Here is a 17,898-nt window from a genome sequence, read left to right on the forward strand (position 1 = left end):
GATTATTAAGCAGATTATATAAATGCTTATAAATCAAGAACAAAGCATTTATAGCTGTATTTATAAACTGCTTACTAATCTCTATTAATGTGGGGCCAATGCTTCATAAATGATTAATTAACTATGTACTGATGTTTAACTAGTGATTCATAGCGTGCAGTTATTATAAAGTGTTACCAGATTTATATGTCACTACTTTCTACTCAAGGACCTTTACAGAATTGTAGTGGAGTAAAAAGTACGATATTTGTCTTTCAAATGTAGTGAAGTTAAAGTAAAACATCTCCTGAAAAAATAATACATATAACATTACTAATTTAGCCAATTCAAATAAAAATACCATAAAATACTGCACAAGTTCGACTAACTATGTCATAAGCTAATTCAAATTAGCGAACTTTACAGGCATCGTTGAACTAACTTAATGCAACATAGATAAACTAATCATTACCTACCTCTGTCTTTTTCGCGTTTTTCTTCCTCTTCTCTTCTTTTTTTTCTTCCCTGGGCACCAGATGGCTTCGGCCTTTTTGACATAATGACAACTTATCAGTGTCAGTGAATTCGGCCATCTGTCACTCACAATCACACACAGGTAACGGATGTTTGTTTTGTTTTTCAGCAGGGCGGGGGAGATTGATGCGTCACTCAGTCGGACCGGGATTCGGGAAAGCAATGTTGTAGTTTTGTCTTTATCGGACGATCGCTTTTTTTAATCCATAATATTTAAGTAGTATTGGTAATAAAAAAATTAAAATATATTCATAAAAATAATAATCTGGGCGCTCGGGCGCCCCAAGGGGTGGGCGGCGCCCTTAGCATTTGCCTATTCCGCCTATGCCCAGGGCCGGCCCTGCTAAAGACACTCAAAAAGATCCTGAGTAGAAATGGAGAATTTCGAAGAAAATTTATTGACAATTTATCCAGTTTCTTAGGGAAGAACTTCAGGGCTCAGGAGCATTGCATGGATATAGATGGATGTGTAGTAAATGCAAGGAGAAAGGAGTTCATGTGAGCAAGGAAGACATCCGCCTCATTTTGTCTACTCTTGATCCACTGGCCACTAAAAGGCGAAGAAAAAGAAGATTCCAAAGAAGAGCTGATTTTTCAAAAGGCCCCAACTTTGTATGGCATGTTGACTCTTGTGACAAATTAAAGTCATTTGGCATTTGTATGAATGGTACGATTGATGGATTGACACGCAAAATTCTGGGGTGTAACGCATAGTTAACAAGCAGTGACCCTAAAGTCATAGAAGGTTACTTTCTTGAGTCAGTAAGAGCTCTTGGTGGCTCTCCTCAAATCCTGAGAGCAGATATGGGAGCAGAAAACAGCACAATTAGGGATATCCAGTGATACTTACGACGTGGAGATGCTGACCCACTTGCTGGAGAGAGGAGCTTCATCTTTGGCAAAAGAACAGCCAACCAGACAATTGAGGGCTTGTGGGTTGGTGGTTAACCGTGCGTTATAATTAATTTTGCGTATATGGAAAGTTACTTCTCCTCTGCAGTTTTGTCTTATTGTTATCCGGTTTCCAAATTTAGGGATATATGACAGAAGCCATTCATCTGATGTTTTATATGTCCCAAAATAATCTGCCTGGAAAAGTTTTCTGTAGAACAGGAATACAGACCCTCATGTCATTTAATTTCTGTTGAACAAAAAATAATGTATTTTGAGAAATGTCTGGTGTCCATTACATGGAAGGCTCCTATTACAACTAAAACTAATAATAATCATATTAATAATACTAATTATTATCATTATTATTATTATTATACAATAAGGGCAATTTTATCTGGTTATCAACATTCTTCAAAATGTATTTTGTGTTCTGCAGAAGGAGGTCACACAAATTTGAAACGATCTACATGTTTGTTTTGATTTTATGACCAACAAAATTTCACTTCGATTCATGCTGTCCTCCGTTAGGGATATTTTCATGTTTAACATATTGTCTGGCACAAAAGTATTTTTATGCTTTAATAAGATTTCCTGTGCCTCAGTGGTAAGAACATGGCGATTGGTTCGATCCAGGGTATTGAACATAGTCAGAAACAAATGTATAATATAATGCAATATTAGTCGCTTTCAAAGCATCTAAAATACTTAAATTATGTAAATGTTCCGTTTGAATTCTCTTATGTATCGAGACAAAAACATGATATTTCTGTATGTTTCCTCACTGGTAACCTACTCCCTTCCGAAGCTTATAGTTTTTTGTAATAAAAGTAATCACGTTTTTGGGGTATTGATTATTGGCAAACCCATATGGATTTTACTACGGTAATCATGTTTTAATCTGTAGTGAAATAAGGGCTGTATGCTTCATGCAACTTTTTAATAAATCCATGATTCTACTTTTTATCGAGAATAAAATGTTTTACGAAATAACCTGGTACATTGCTCGTATTTTCCTGGGTTTTGCCTTCTCCCCTCGAAAAGCTGACAGTCACGTCATCCAACTCGCTATCATTTTTAAGAAAATTAAGTTAATTTTGTAAAATATTGTTAAACACACAATGTTGCGTGTTCTGTTCCTTGCCTTAAGGCACCATGTTTCCATAATGAGGGAGGGGCCACAAATCCATGGGTACAGTTTGCAAAACCGTGCGCCCGGATTGCGAAAGCGTGGGTACAGATTATGAATTTGTGGGTACAGATTTCAAAAACGGAGGGGACGGATTGTAAACTCGTGAGTACGGTTTATTAATCCGAGAGCACAGATTTGTAAACAGTGGGTTTAAGAATCTGTGCGTACGGACTTTTAAACAGAGGAAACGAATTACAAAACTGTGGCCACGGATTAGCAAATCTTGATTTATTTCTCCGACGGGTGACTAGCCGGGCTCCGTATGGAATAAGACTTTAGGCAAACTAAAAGTGTTGTGTTAGTTTTCTTATTTTTCTAAATGAGCTATTTATTTGAATTTGAAGTTGAATAGTACAGTATACTTTCAACAATTATGATTTATGAAAAGACAATTAACAAAAATATAGAATGAACGATCAATAAAATCTATGTAGAATTTTGTGATGAATTCAAATTTTCTGTATCAAACCAAATTTAAATTCATTGTCTGTGAACTAGAAAGTTTGTTTGTTAATTTGCTGACTGGACATATTTTTTAAATGACACAGCTTTTAACTCTGTGATCAGTGCCCTATATAACCAACGAGGAATCTGCCACCTGAAACTAAAAGCCTAAAAAGTTTCCTTTTATTTGCCAAACAATGTGTAACAGACAATAAAATTTGACCTTGGCAATGAAAATAAGCTATTTGAATTCAAAGGTAGGGGATGTGTTAGAGTTTCCTGGGCGGGATTACAGTTCGTGAACTAAAGTTAGGGAAAACCCAGTGATGTTCTAACACAGATGAAATTGTAATACCGGTAAAAACACTGTAACACTTCCAGTTCCTCTTACTGCAGCCATGCTGAAACATCAGAGAGGAGCTGTGAGAGCAGTGATGGACATGAGTCTGTTTGTGCTGCTTCTGCTGTCAGGTTGGTGTTGTCATTTCCATCTGTTTCCACGAGTATATGTGCACGTGCATTTATAAGAACATGTTCATTTTAACAGGACTTTTGTTCAACGCTTCTGGTTTTCTGCGAAAATACTCATACATAAATGAGAGCATGACATGGGCAGCAGCTCAGATTTACTGCAGAGAGAGGTTCACTGATCTGGCTACTGTAGACTCTATAGATGATGTGAACACAATGTTAAAAACAGTGAATGATGGATACAGAGGATCGGTTTGGATTGGATTGAAAAGAGGGTCACCGAGTCGTTGGGGTTGGTCTATTGGGGATGATCTTTCACAGTACAGTGGATGGGGTTTAGGGCATCCTGGTCTAGGACCATGTGGCTATTTTGCCTTTGGGTATTGGTACGATTTGGAATGTTCATCACCAATGCTTTTTGCCTGCTATGATGGTGAGTCATCAATTATCATAATCTGTGAAAATCTTTTGTTTAGCTGGAAAAAGAGCTGAAACTTGGAATATGTTTGCATATTTCAATAGAAAATGTCGGGAACATCATGATAAAGCAATGGAGAAGCTGGAGAGATGCTCAGATTTACTGCCGACAGCATTACACTGATCTGGCCGTCATCCGCAGCCCTGAGGAACAGAAACAGCTGCATGCAATTTTTGTGGACGGGCCATGGGTCTGGATCGGACTGTTCTGGAGCCCTTGGCTGTGGTCTGACCAATGGAGCCACTTCTTTAGAAACTGGGCAGATGGACATCCCATAATAAATAATGACTGTGTTGCCATGTCAACAACTGACTCTGGGAAATGGGTTCAGCATAGCTGTGAGCAAAATAATCGTTTTATCTGCTATGAAGGTGAGTTCTTAGTTGAAAGAGTGAATAGCTTAAAGCAACAGATTATTCTTTGAATTGTGATATGCATTAATTTATCTCTACTTTGAGGATAATGTAAATCTATTTCTCTTGAAATAGTATACAAAAAGCAGTTTATCAGATTGAACTTGTCTTGTGATGGAAACTGCAATCTGAATGACCCTTCACTACAGACAGACATTCTGAATCAGGTTTGTCTCTGTCTTAAATAATTAAATTCACTTGCATTATCACAATTTGGTACATTAACACAGTTTGTCAAATATGTACAAACCAGTCAATAAAACATAAAATGTGTTTAACAAATCGGTCACTTCTTCCACACATAATAGCTGCATTGTTTAACAAATGGTTTGATGTGTATTTTGCTGGACTTACAGATACGTAAAAAGCTACAGAGTGTTGGACTTGGAAATTACATCAGCTTAAAATGGGGGAAAAAGTAAAGGTCAAGATGCATTTCATATGTAGAGCAACCACACAACATATGATGAAAACCAATATTCAATGTACATTCAAAACAAATAATTATAGTTTTTTATCTTATATGTAATCAAATTTATTCAAGTTATTTAAATGAATATATGAATTTCTGAATATATGCATTTTAGATTTAAGAGATTTAAGATTCATTGGTGTGCATGTTCAGTATATTTGTTAACATATTCTTTCTAGCTTCTATGTTTTTTGTATATTAAGACTCTTACAGTTGATATTAACTTTTATAAAACGGTCAGCTAAGGTCCTCAATTCTGATTGGCTGAGCTGAGTTCTAAGCTGATATAAATTATTGCACTATTACCCACTGCTACTTCGGGCTAATTGCTTTATTCTAGTTCTCTTTAATGTTCTTTTTGTCACCTTGTCTTTATGAAATGATAATATGTGCTCATCATGTAGCTATATATCACAAATAAAAGAAATAATAAATTGCCTAATGAATCCTGATCTTAAGCATGTGAATTGCAACAAGACTTCATCCTTCATTGATGGTCTGCATTCTGTTAATAAAAACTCTGCAGTTGATAAAAGTCCATTGTTTTTCCACTCAGAGAGCGAATGAAGGTTGTGTTCTGTCATGTATGCTCATGTTTGAATTGTAAATAAGCTACCAGTGATTTGATTGCAAGACATCTGTGAAGGACTTTGTGTCATATTCAAACCCAGCTCTGTTGATCCTCTCCCTACCAATCTCTGCTCTCTCTCTCTCTCTCTCTCTCTCTCGCACGCACGCACTCACGCACGCACGTACACAATGTGCATTGTACAAAAGTAGCTTTACAGGAGAAAATAGAAATACACACTGCATGCTTGTGTTACAGAACAAGCAAGATAGTTCTAATAAATAATATCTAATATCAGCAGTCTCCAGGTGACCAAGCCAACAAGCAAAAACAAAAACGATCAAATGTCCTCTTCTGTAGTTTTGGACAACAAATTGTTATAATTGTTTGTTGAACTGCTATTTTAAGCTCATTGTTGTGACGGTACCACGTAATCTCAGCGTGAGTGAAATAATATTGAAATGTCTGAAAATATCATTTTTTGTGAGACCTTCCATAGTAAAAAAAAGTGATTTTCAAATTCAGCATGATAAACTTCATAAAGACAAAGAAGAAACTAAAGCAAAACACAACTTGAAAATTTTGTCAGATTGTGTTACAATGATGGGATATTTAACCCATTGGTTAAAAAAGGGATGAACCCTACCGTTGGGTTGTATGTTAACCTGGGTTGTTTTCACCTATTGAAATGTGACTAAAATCGCCCACAACCTTGCTTTTTCAGCAGCAAAATGTTTTCAAGAAAACACACGGTGCAAGATATTAACTCTCAGTTGTATCCCGTAATGGGCATGCTAACGTAAAAGCAAAAGTTCTAAAGAGGTTTACTACAGTAAAATAGCCGCCAGTGACACGTGCCACAATACAAAAGTAATTTTTGGAAAGTGTACTTGGAAGGTCTTCTTGCAGCATGCTTAGTGCAAAAAAAATGCATACTGTACTGTACAATATTTACCCACTTATACAGGAAGATATGGCCTGATCTGTGTGTAAAACAACCAACCACAATTTTTGTGTATAATAAGCATTCAGCGGCATGATATTAAAATGGATTTTATCGCAATACTAAAGTGCTGCAAAAAAAGGTTTAGCATTTTGAAGAATCCATTCAGTTTGCATGTATAGTGTCACAGTGAAGCCATATCTGCCAGGCTTCAATTACACCAAAGCTAAACATTTTTATTCATGTTTTTATCAGTCTTTTAGCCACTTTCACCACTGAATCAGATCTCTCTTGTTTTTCTGATGTTTGATTGCATATAATTTAGGATACATTTCTACATTTCATTAAATGCCACAAAACTAGTGGCCTCCTGGATCCATCTTTGGCCACGGCCCCCAGGTTGTGAACCACTGGACGAACAAACTAAAACAAACAATATATGATGTAAACAACATGTACACATAACAAGATGTGTGAACTATTGTCCCCAAAATAAAAAGTGCATAACAGTGAATGATTTTAGCGATGTACATGGTTACAACGATGTTTCAGTGGAAGCATGTTTTTCAAAAACGTTAAAATAAAAAGAGTTCTCGTCTGTATCTCATTTTGGAATAGCCTACAGCATCAGTGCTGTTTTGACTACAAAATGTTAATATACAAAACAAGAGTCCTAAAGTGACCTGTGACATTCAATTGAAAGTTCAATGGAATTGACATGCGACCAAACAAACACCTTACGCATAAATCAAAGCAACTAACAACAAAACAGAAAATTAACATTAGCTGTAACCCAAAGAATGTTGTGCATGCTGTGCACTCAAGTATAGTATGTTGTGACGAGTCGACCCTGGCACAATCAGCGTCGCCATGGAAACACAGGTCATCAGAGCGGCACACATGCTGGTCGTTCATAATTAAGGAGGACTCTCAGTGGCTTTAAAGGCCGCTGACATAGATCATACAGGGAGCTTCAACTCCATCGAATATTCTTATGCTGAGTTTGTCTCTCTTGTGTACCTTTGGGCACGGACGAGTAAACGGCCGGCAGACCGCGCATTGTGAACCCGGAACCGTCACAGAGGCAAGCTTACCAAGACACTTCCTGGAGGAACACGGACGCCTTTCACCTATCCACAGAAGAGCTGTGCTACGGGGAAACAGGATACAGTCCGCCATTTGATCTCTGTTCATTAAAGATACCCTTCGGGGGTTAAACACTCTATTTACGAGAACGTGTCGTTGCTTCGCCGGTCACATATGTGAACAAAACCTGCACACAGTTCTCTTATTTGTATTTTAAAAGTTTTTCCTAAAAGAGATTGTTTTGTTGATCACAAGTTCACCCCAAAAAACAGATACATTTCCAATCGAAAGTCATTTTAATGCTAAATGTAATGTTATGATAACAAAAAAAAAAAACATATGTTCAGGCAGACCAGTCTAAAATGGGAGGAAAAACTATGTAATTGAATTGATTTACATTTAGTAAAATGTCTGAAAAAGCACCAAAACTACTTCACTGTTTTGCTTGCTAGGATCATTATTGAATTTGCCAAAGCATCAAAAAATCTAATATGAAAGTTGTGACAACACAGCAGAAGGTATAGACCATAATAAAAAAAAAAATGATTGTCCCAGATCCACTCATACAGAAAATCGGATAAAAAGATGTGAGCAACCCCAGTCGTGGTTATTCGTGATTTTTTTTGGCCAGAAGTTTACACGTCTTTGTACAAAAACAATTCTGAGGTAAAAAACGAAAATTTGATATTTCTTCTTAAATGAAAAATAAGCAGATGAGGTTACATTTTGAGCTTACAAAGCACATTTTAGACTAACAGAAATTTCACAAAAGGCATTGATTTACCATAATTGTGAGAGTGAAACAAAAGGAAAGTTGTGGTATAGAAAAGAACACATTTATTTAAACAGTTTAAAAATTCTTTATTTTCCAATCACTGTTTAAATAATTTAATGAAGTTGATGACCCTGAGTTTCTCATTTTTTACCATGCAAATCCCTTCACACCCAGAAATGCACAATTATTATGCACTTGAGTGAAAGTCAACTGTATATAACTTATGTTTGTTGATCTTTCTTTTGCTCTAGTAACATCAGAGGGGAGCTGTGAGAGCAGTGATGGACATGAGTTTGTTTGTGCTGCTTCTGCTGTCAGGTGGGTGTCGTCATTTCAATCTGTTTTCACAAGTATTGGTGTATACCACATGTACATTTTATTTAAAGTTGCTAATTTAACAGGATTTTTATGGAGCACTTGTGGTTATCAACGAAAGTACTACTATGTAAAGGAGAGAGTGAAATGGGAAGCAGCTCAGTTACTGCAGAGAGAGGTTCACTGATCTGGCTACTGTAGACTCTATAGATGATGTGAACAGGATGATAAATAAAGTGAATGATGGATACAGAGGATCAGTGTTGATTGGAATGAAGAGGGGAGGGCAAGGTCGTTGGGGTTGGTCTATGGGAGACGATACTGTTATGCAATACAGTTGCTGGGGTTCAGGAAATTCTAATGGTACAGTAAACTGTAGCTATTTTGCCAGTGGATCCTGGTACAATTTAAACTGTTTAACACCTTTGCTCTTTGCCTGCTCCAATGGTGAGTAGACAGTAATATTTGAGTATGTGTGCTAATGTTTAGAAGAGCTTGAACCTCGTTTTTACTTTGCATCTGTCAATAGAACGTACTAAGTACATCATGGTAAACAATTCTTAATACTGGACGGATGCTCAGAGTTACTGCAGACAGTATCACACTGATCTGGCCACCGTCAGCAGCCCTGAAGAGCAACAACAGCTGCATGCAGTTGCAGGAGATGGGTCATCGGTGTGGATCGGTCTGTTTTTGCACTCTTGGAAGTGGTCTGACCGATGGCGCCCTTTCTTTAGAAACTGGGCAGATGGTTATCCAACAGACTTTTGTGAATGTGTTGCCATGTCAACAACTGACTCTGGGAAATGGATACATTTTAAGTGTTTCCAACCGTTTCCTTTTATCTGCTATGACGGTAAATTAAAAGGAAAAGATCCGTTTTTTTAACTGTTCTTAACATTTACATTTACATTTAGTTATTTAGCAGACGCTTTTATCCAAAGCGAGTTAAAGGTGGGGTAGGCAATGGAAGCTATTGGGAGAGCATGAGTACAACAAAAGCATAAGTGCAATCAAAAAAGAAGACTGGTCTCATATAACCTAACACAGTATACAGAACCATTCATTCATATATATATACATATATATATATATATTTTAAAGAGTAGAGAAGAAAGTAGAGTTAGAACAGATCAGTCAGATGTTAAAGAAGAGATTTGTTTTCAGTCGTTTCTTAAAGATGGCTAAAGAATCTGCAGATCTTGTAGCAGCGGGTAGATCATTCCACGTAGGTGGAACAGATCCGGAGAAGGTGGGCGAGAGAGATTTTTTACCTTTTTGGGATGGCACCACAAGACGCCGTTCGTTTGCAGAGCGTAGGCATCTGGCGGGTACATATACCAGTAGTGGTCTTGTAGGCCAGGAGCAGAGTCTTGAATTTGATGCAAGCGACTATAGGGAGCCAATGTACACTTCCGTTGTCTGTGCAGTTTGCAGCACGTTTCTATGTTTGTTTGTGTTGCGAGTATTTGCAGCGCGTTTCTGTGTTTGTTTGTGTTGCGAGTATTTGCAGCGCGTTTCTGTGTTTGTTTGTGTTTCGAGTATTTGCAGGGCATGTGACGCCAAACTAATGGAGATGCTTTCTGAATTTGCTTGTGTTTTTTTGTGTTTGCGTGTGTTTTCTTCTGTTGCAGCGCAGTGACACCTAGCGGCCACGGTACTGAAAAATAGAGAGCAACCTTTTTTTGTAATTTTGAATTGTTTTTCCAGTATTCATTTTCTGCAAATAAAGGAAATTAAAAACAATATATTTGTTTGAAATTTAGGAGCAATATACACACCTATAAATAAATGTGTTTAAATAATTGTAAAATTATCTCTTAATTTTCCATGGCTGTATATTCATCTACCTCTATTCGTGATTAATCTATATTTCTCTTGAACTAGCATATAAAATACACATTCTCAGACTGAATTTGTCCTGTGATGGAAGATGCAATCTGAATGATCCTTCATTACATACCGTCATTCTGAATGAGGTATTTCTTTGTCTTCAAAAACGTCTCATACATCCAGTTTCATGATCAGATTCTGGTTCATAATTTCCCAAATATGTTCTGTGTAAAAATATATATTGTAATTGTACATGTATGTCATACAAAAACTGGAAAGATTATGAATTCTTAGTGTGAATCTTTTTGACATGTGTTATGTGTCATAATTTTTCAAGTGGTTTGATTTTTATCTCGCTCTTCTTCCAGACATATAAAAAGCTTCAAAGAATGGGACTGGATAATTACATCAGCATAAACCGGAGAAAAAAATAAGATAATTTACATGGCAGAGACAAGTTTAGCCATGTAACAGTTCTTCTCAGTTAATTTTGCTTGTTTGTAAAGGAGGATTGTGGGTTTGCCAGAAACACGTTTACAGGGTTCCATCGTTCAGCCTGGCGTCCAGAGAACATTTAGTCCTACGGTTTAAAACGGATTTTAGTGATAGACCTCAAAAAGATGATAAAGTTAACTATACACAAAAGCTTTTGTTTACTTGATAGTGGTCAATCACCGTATATTCTATATGAGTCTACTGGTTTGTTTGTGCTTCTTTTTGGATGGTTGAGGGCCTACATTCTACAAATAAGAAAGCAAATTGTTTATTTATTATTTATTGTTGATGTCTCTGTCTGACAATCTGACAACTTTGCAGAAATACTGTTTTAATAAATCTAGTAAATAAACTTTATGACATGAAAAATACTGTGCATATTTTCATTTGCATGTGATACGTTTTTCTACTGTTTTTTACTATGTAAAAATCGCTATATACATATGATGATGACTAATGATGACTTTCATGTCCAGATTCACAAACTATATTGTATGGGCATACTTCAAATGCTGGAGACATTATGCTTTCACAGTTCATCACATACAGAAATAAGATTTGTTTTGCAAAATCCACAAAAGCACGCTGAGGACATCTGCTGGTCAATCGAGTGCAAATGACATTACAGTTTTTTTCAATTGCTAGGACACAGTTCTCCATAGGCTACTTTGTTGACTTTTGCAAAACTCTTCACACAGTTCTCCTAACAAACTTTCATCTTGGCACAGCTGTTCATTTCACATTCAAAATACACTAAAACTATCAAAACACTTGTAGCGTTACGGTAAACACAGGTAGCATTACGGTAAACACAGATTTTTCTGTAAATGAAAAACACCTTTCTACTGTTTACTGCATTATATGTTATAGGAAATAAAGCAATGATGTTATATGTTTTTTTAGTTGTTTTTTAAGAAGTTATTGCCAAGCAATTGACACCTTCCACAGATATGGTATGGTAGTCAACTCGATTCTCTGCATTTGGCCACAGATTCTCATCCACATTACATCATATGTCATCCATGGCAATACACCTAGCAAAGTTGACATCTAACATGGAATTTCCACACCAGGGTTATTATAGTGCTAAACGTTTCCCTGCACTGTCAATGATTGTATGACATTAACTACTGTTGGTAATACTTAGAATTTCAAAATCAGGTGCAGGTGGTAGATCCTTTTCTTATCTAGCGCCTAAACTTTGGAATATTCTTCCCTGCACGGTCCGGGAAGCAGACACACTCTGTCAGTTTAAATCTAGACTAAAGACTCATCTTTTTAATCTTGCATACACTACACCTCCATAATAGTTTTGGGTTCCTCAACACAGTTTGCATATTGTTTTGCACTATCTGCCTGGCCGGGGGGGCTGCTTTAGAATTTAGAATTCATACTTGTATTCAATGTGTCTCATGTACAGCTGCTTTGTAACAATCAAAATTGTAAAAAGCGCTATATAAAAAAGTTGAGTTGAGTTGAGTACTGCAAAAGAGATTCAAGTGCAGATTGCGCGGTACGCTTTGATTCGCTCTCGCGGTACTTTAATGCGATGGTCACGGCTAGCCCTTGAATGATGGATGGCCTCCTATCTGGCCACCTCTGTTGTGTGAAGCAGTTTAAGATGCGTTGGAGTTTACGGAGTGCTGCGCAGATCAGGGTGGTGAAATGCCACAATGTCCAATACAATTATAAATGTTGGCTGATTTTTCCTCACTGCATTCCTTTCCTCACCTACCACAACCCTTCCATAGAGGTCATCCAGGAACGAAAGAAGGCATTCAGAGTTTTTGGCCCAATAAGCGGTCTGTGTAACAGCAGTCCATTAGTGGATAATGCAGCACACATTGTAATGTCAGCACCCCTCTGGCCTGTGACATCCACTTTGGCTCTTTTCCCAATTAGGTTCCTTCCTCGCCTCCTAGTTGAAACCAGCCTCATCCACAAAAATGAAAACGTGTGGGGTTTGACTGCTTTTATGACTCAATGACTTAACCCAGACGGCAACAGAAGAATCAGTATATTACAGTACAGTAACATATATTACACCTGAAACATATCTGTGGGTGCATTTGTATTTGTCAAACAACTGTTCTGTATTTTATGGTCATTTTACCTGGACGTATTGGTTCCTGTGTTGCTTGAGTCGGTCAGAGTTCCTCTCAAAAGGCACAGTGCGCAACTGCTTCATCTTGACGTGATGTTTTTGCAGGACTCTTGAAATAGTTGTCATGCTGATACTGTAAATATTTTCAAATGTGATGTTGTCTGCCAACACACTTTCTGGAATTTCTGTGAGTTTGATGGCATTGTTTCTAATGACCATATCAACAATTGCAGTTTCCTGTGCATCAGTGAGCATCTTCCCTCTCCCACCATTGGGAGGTAACATTTGGGTTCTATAGTATGCAAAAATCCATAAACAGTTACACACAAGTGGGTTTTGAAAATATGTTCTTACAGAATACAACTTACCTCTTGGTTTGCCGAAAACTCTAACAATAGATGCCACTGTTGTTTATGTTACAATTCAAATGAATCCTAGTTTCTCATCTTTTTTATAGATGGTAATGAAATTACATAAAGGAGTGACACATTTGTAGGTCTTTAGCTACCACTGGAATCATCTGTGTTTGGTCCAACTGTTTTGATAGCATTTAGTTTTTAAAATCAAAATACATTTCGATCAAATACCATTGTAGAAATACATTTACATTCAAGCATTTGGCAGACACTTTTATCCAAAGCGACTTACATTGCTTTATCCTATACATTTTACATAGGTATTTGGAATCCCCTGGGATCAAACCCACAACCTTGCGTTGTTAACACAATGCTCTTACCAATGATTTATTTTATGGTTTGGAGTATTTAGATGTGAGCAAGTTAGTCTGTGTCACGAAACGTATGAGCAGAACCCAGATGCAGGCAGACGAAGTTAAAGCAAATAATTTTATTTAAATAACAAAAAACCCACGATGGGGCAAAACAGATACTAGTACTCACAAACAGAAAACTCTCCACGAGGGGAAGAAATTAAACATGATAGCAAATAAAATAATAAGTCCAAAACACGAAATACTAGGACAGAACTCACGGGGAGGAAAAGCACTCAGGGTAATCCAAATATAATCCGGAACATGGGGCAAGGCAAGAAAGACAAATACAATACAATGACCCGAACAAGGTGTGAGGGGAAACAGTGGTATTAAATAGGGACATAATAACGAGGGGAGATTGCACAGGGACGGAGAAGGGCAGGTGACAAGACTAAACACTAATGGGAGACAGGTGACGGAGATAACACACTAAGGGAGCCTAACGGAGAAACAAGGGGGCGGAGCTTAACGGAACAGGATGACACGCGGCGAATTATCCAAACATACCGCCACGTGTCTCCACATAAAACAAAACATACACACAAGACATGATACTGTAGCAACCCTGTCCCAAGGCACGAAATCCAAGAACAGAAAGGACAGGATCGTCACAGTACCCCCGCTCAAAGAGCCGATCACCGAGCGGCCAAAAAAAACAAAAAATCAGCGGGACAAAATAGACAAGAACGAAGACAGACACCACACAGACAAAACACAACAAACTAGGGGCAGGGCCGACATAACTATGAAGGGGTTGGGGTTAGACAATAAGATAAACATCAAAGGGAAGGGAGGGGGGGAATAGGCAGACCAAACTTGGGAACGCTAGGCATGGGTGGGACATGAGGGAACCTAGGAAGACCGGACGAGACCGGTGGGGACTTACAAAAACCGGGCGAGGCTGGTGGGGGCTTGGGAGAGCTGGGGTGAGGGGTGTGTCCAAACAAATAAGGAAAAGTACAATGTGCCGGCTGGGCGGCCGGCTGAGAATACGGCGGCTGGGCGGCCGGCTGAGAATACGGCGGCTGGGCGGCCGGCTGAGAATACGGCGGCTGGGCGGCCGGCTGAGAATACGGCGGCTGGGCGGCCGGCTGAGAATACGGCGGCTGGGCGGCCGGCTGAGAATACGGCGGCTGGGCGGCCGGCTGAGAATACGGCGGCTGGGCGGCCGGCTGAGCTTCCGGCGGCTGGGCGGCCGGCTGAGCTTCCGGCTGGACGGCCGGCTGCGAATCCGGCTGGACCGGACTGGACGCCGGCTGGGACGGACACCACGCCTCTCTCCGTTGCTTCTTCCTTTTAAGGCGGGCCACCGGACTGGTGGTTGGCTGCAACAGTGAGACGAAGGGCACGGCAAGCACCGACCGGGATTCCTCCGACGAGGGCCCCCAAGGCTCTCTCCTCCCATGTCCGCCAAGGAGTCCTGCTGGTGGCGGAGAGGAGTCAGGGGTCAAGGTGACAACCGGAACCCCGACTTGAGAGGGGTCGTTCTCTGGGGTAGGTCCCGGCCCCGTGAGAGGCTCCGCCACGGGTAGCGCCCTGGACTCCTCACGATCCATAGCGATCCGGAGCCAGTCCACGAAGCCCAGAGCACTCGTCATGCGCATGTCAGCCTGCACAAAGGGTTCATCCAGGCAGCCGTTGAAGATTGCCTTCAACTCTGCCTCCGTGAAATCCGTGCTTTGCGCAATGGACAGGAAGTCTGTGGCGAACTCTCTCACGGGGATACCCCTCTGCCGGAATCCACACAGTATACGAGTCTGGTAAGCACGCATGGAGTCCGTTGCTGCCCGCTGGGTTCTTTGGTTTCGGTTCATTCTGTCACGAAACGTATGAGCAGAACCCAGATGCAGGCAGACGAAGTTAAAGCAAATAATTTTATTTAAATAACAAAAAACCCACGATGGGGCAAAACAGATATTAGTACTCACAAACAGAAAACTCTCCACGAGGGGAAGAACTTAAACATGATAGCAAATAAAATAATAAGTCCAAAACACGAAATACTAGGACAGAACTCACGGGGAGGAAAAGCACTCAGGGTAATCCAAATATAATCCGGAACATGGGGCAAGGCAAGAAAGACAAATACAATACAATGAACCGAACAAGGTGTGAGGGGAAACAGTGGTATTAAATAGGGACATAATAACGAGGGGAGATTGCACAGGGACGGAGAAGGGCAGGTGACAAGACTAAACACTAATGGGAGACAGGTGACGGAGATAACAAACTAAGGGAGCCTAACGGAGAAACAAGGGGGCGGAGCTTAACGGAACACAGGATGACACGCGGCGAATTATCCAAACATACCGCCACGTGTCTCCACATAAAACAAAACATACACACAAGACATGATACTGTAGCAACCCTGTCCCAAGGCACGAAATCCAAGAACAGAAAGGACAGGATCGTCACAGTCTGTAGGTACACAGAGTTTTGGCAAGTGTTGTGTCTAAGTGAGAAAAGAATTCATGAAAAGTGATCAATGAATGCATTTTGTGCCAAAGCAATGATAAATGATCCACAGTTTAGCTCACACATACTACTGTTGTGAGAAGAGTTGTGCAAAAGTCACCAAAGTATGGACAAATATGTCCTAGAAATTGTAAAAAACTGTAACACAAAATGAAATGTCAACAGCACTGCTTGGGAACTTCTTCCACATGAATTTTTATTTCCAAGTAATTTACATATTGTGTTTTACAGAAATCAAAGCTTTTACTTTAAGAATAGCCTATAAAGACCTCCATGTACGTTTTTTAATGTTTAGTACTGTTTTTTTCAAAGTGCCTTTTAAAACCATGAGAATTAACTTTTGTGACCCTGGACAACAAAACCAGTCTTAAGTGTCGTTTACAAAGTTGGAATCTGAGGGTGCAAAAAAAGCGAAATATTGAGAATTTCCTTTGAAGTTGTTAATCTGAGGCACTGTAGCAGGCCATCCACCCACAAAAAGAAAGTTTAAAAAAATGTAAGATAGGAAATTTATATGGAACACGATCTTTGGCCAAAATAAATATTTGTAATTTTCACCCCTACAATCTATTTTGGCGATTACTAAAAATGTTCCTGTGTTACTTAAGACTGGTTTTGTTGTACAGGGTCACATATCAACTGTAAATAGACAGTAGGCTATGCATCTAAGAGAATTTTGTTTAGCTGTTTCAAGATTGAAATATTAAGTCTTTAGTAGGCTATAGGCTATTAAGGGTACTCAAGTAAACCAAATTTCAATTCTTTATAGTGTTTTACCGTAAATATTGAAATACTACTAAAGTTTATCAATTTACAGAATTTTTAAAACTGTTACTCACTTTGAAAAGCAGGGCTTTTGATGTGTAAAAAAAGTGCAAGTGTTTCTCATAATGTGGCATTTTTGCAGTATATAACAGAAGAGTGGGGGCACGGTGGCTTAGTGGTTAGCACGTTCGCCTCAAACCTCCAGGGTTGGGGGTTCGATTCCCTCTTCCGACTTGTGTGTGTGGAGTTTGCATGTTCTCCCCGTGCCTCTGGGTTTCCTCCGGGTACTCCGGTTTCCTCCCCTGGTCCAAAGACATGCATGGTAGGTTGATTGGCATCTCTGGAAAAAACTGTCCGTAGGGTGTGAGTGCGTGAGTGTGTGAGTGAATGAGTGAGTGTGTGTGTGCCCTGCGATGGGTTGGCACTCCATCCAGGGTGTATCCTGCCTTGATCCCCGATGACTTCTGAGATAGGCGTAGGCTCCCCGTGACCCGAGGTAGTTTGGATAAGCGGTAGAAAATGGAATGGAATAACAGAAGAGTACAAAATGTGTACAAACATATACAACTCACAACAAAAAGAAACAGAAACAAAAATAGGGTATAAATGTGAAAAGAAAAACAATTTATGTCAGGGGTAAAAAAATAAGAACATATATTCAATATTTTATTCATTTGCTCACCGCTTGTCCATATTGATAAATTTCAGAGCATACAATTAAGACCAGCTGGTTCGCAATCAGCAATCATAGACTCTATCACCTCAAGCGAACCAGCACATAAGTAGACAAATATTCTTACCTGAAGCCATCTCTAAAGGATTACACATGATCTCCGGAAGGATTATCTCTGCTATCCTTAAAGATTGGAAATGTCAGATACTGAAACCTCAGC

At 39.2% G+C, this 17,898-nt stretch overlaps 1 protein-coding gene across 1 annotated transcript; it reads left to right on the forward strand.

The window, feature by feature from the left end:
- Positions 1–3,428: 3,428 nt before the first annotated feature.
- Positions 3,429–4,857, forward strand: LOC130415308 (macrophage mannose receptor 1-like). The gene is made up of 5 exons (XM_056740902.1): positions 3,429–3,511; positions 3,588–3,944; positions 4,034–4,360; positions 4,478–4,569; positions 4,759–4,857. The coding sequence occupies exons 1-5, from the start codon at positions 3,439–3,441 to the stop codon at positions 4,822–4,824; spliced, it is 915 nt and encodes a 304-aa protein (XP_056596880.1). The 5' UTR covers positions 3,429–3,438; the 3' UTR covers positions 4,825–4,857.
- Positions 4,858–17,898: the final 13,041 nt, after the last annotated feature.

The sequence above is a fragment of the Triplophysa dalaica genome, chromosome 3 (assembly GCF_015846415.1).
Source record: "Triplophysa dalaica isolate WHDGS20190420 chromosome 3, ASM1584641v1, whole genome shotgun sequence".
NCBI classification, from domain to species: Eukaryota; Metazoa; Chordata; class Actinopteri; order Cypriniformes; family Nemacheilidae; genus Triplophysa; species Triplophysa dalaica.

What these genes read in the sequence shown, in the direction of transcription:
- LOC130415308 (XM_056740902.1), top strand. Translation starts at nt 3,439, where the DNA reads ATGCTGAAACATCAGAGAGGAGCTGTGAGAGCAGTGATGGACATGAGT. An exon ending in TGTGCTGCTTCTGCTGTCAG is followed by an intron (nt 3,512 to 3,587) that starts GTTGGTGTTGTC and finishes TCATTTTAACAG; the next exon opens with GACTTTTGTTCAACGCTTCT. An exon ending in TCGTTTTATCTGCTATGAAG is followed by an intron (nt 4,361 to 4,477) that starts GTGAGTTCTTAG and finishes CTCTTGAAATAG; the next exon opens with TATACAAAAAGCAGTTTATC.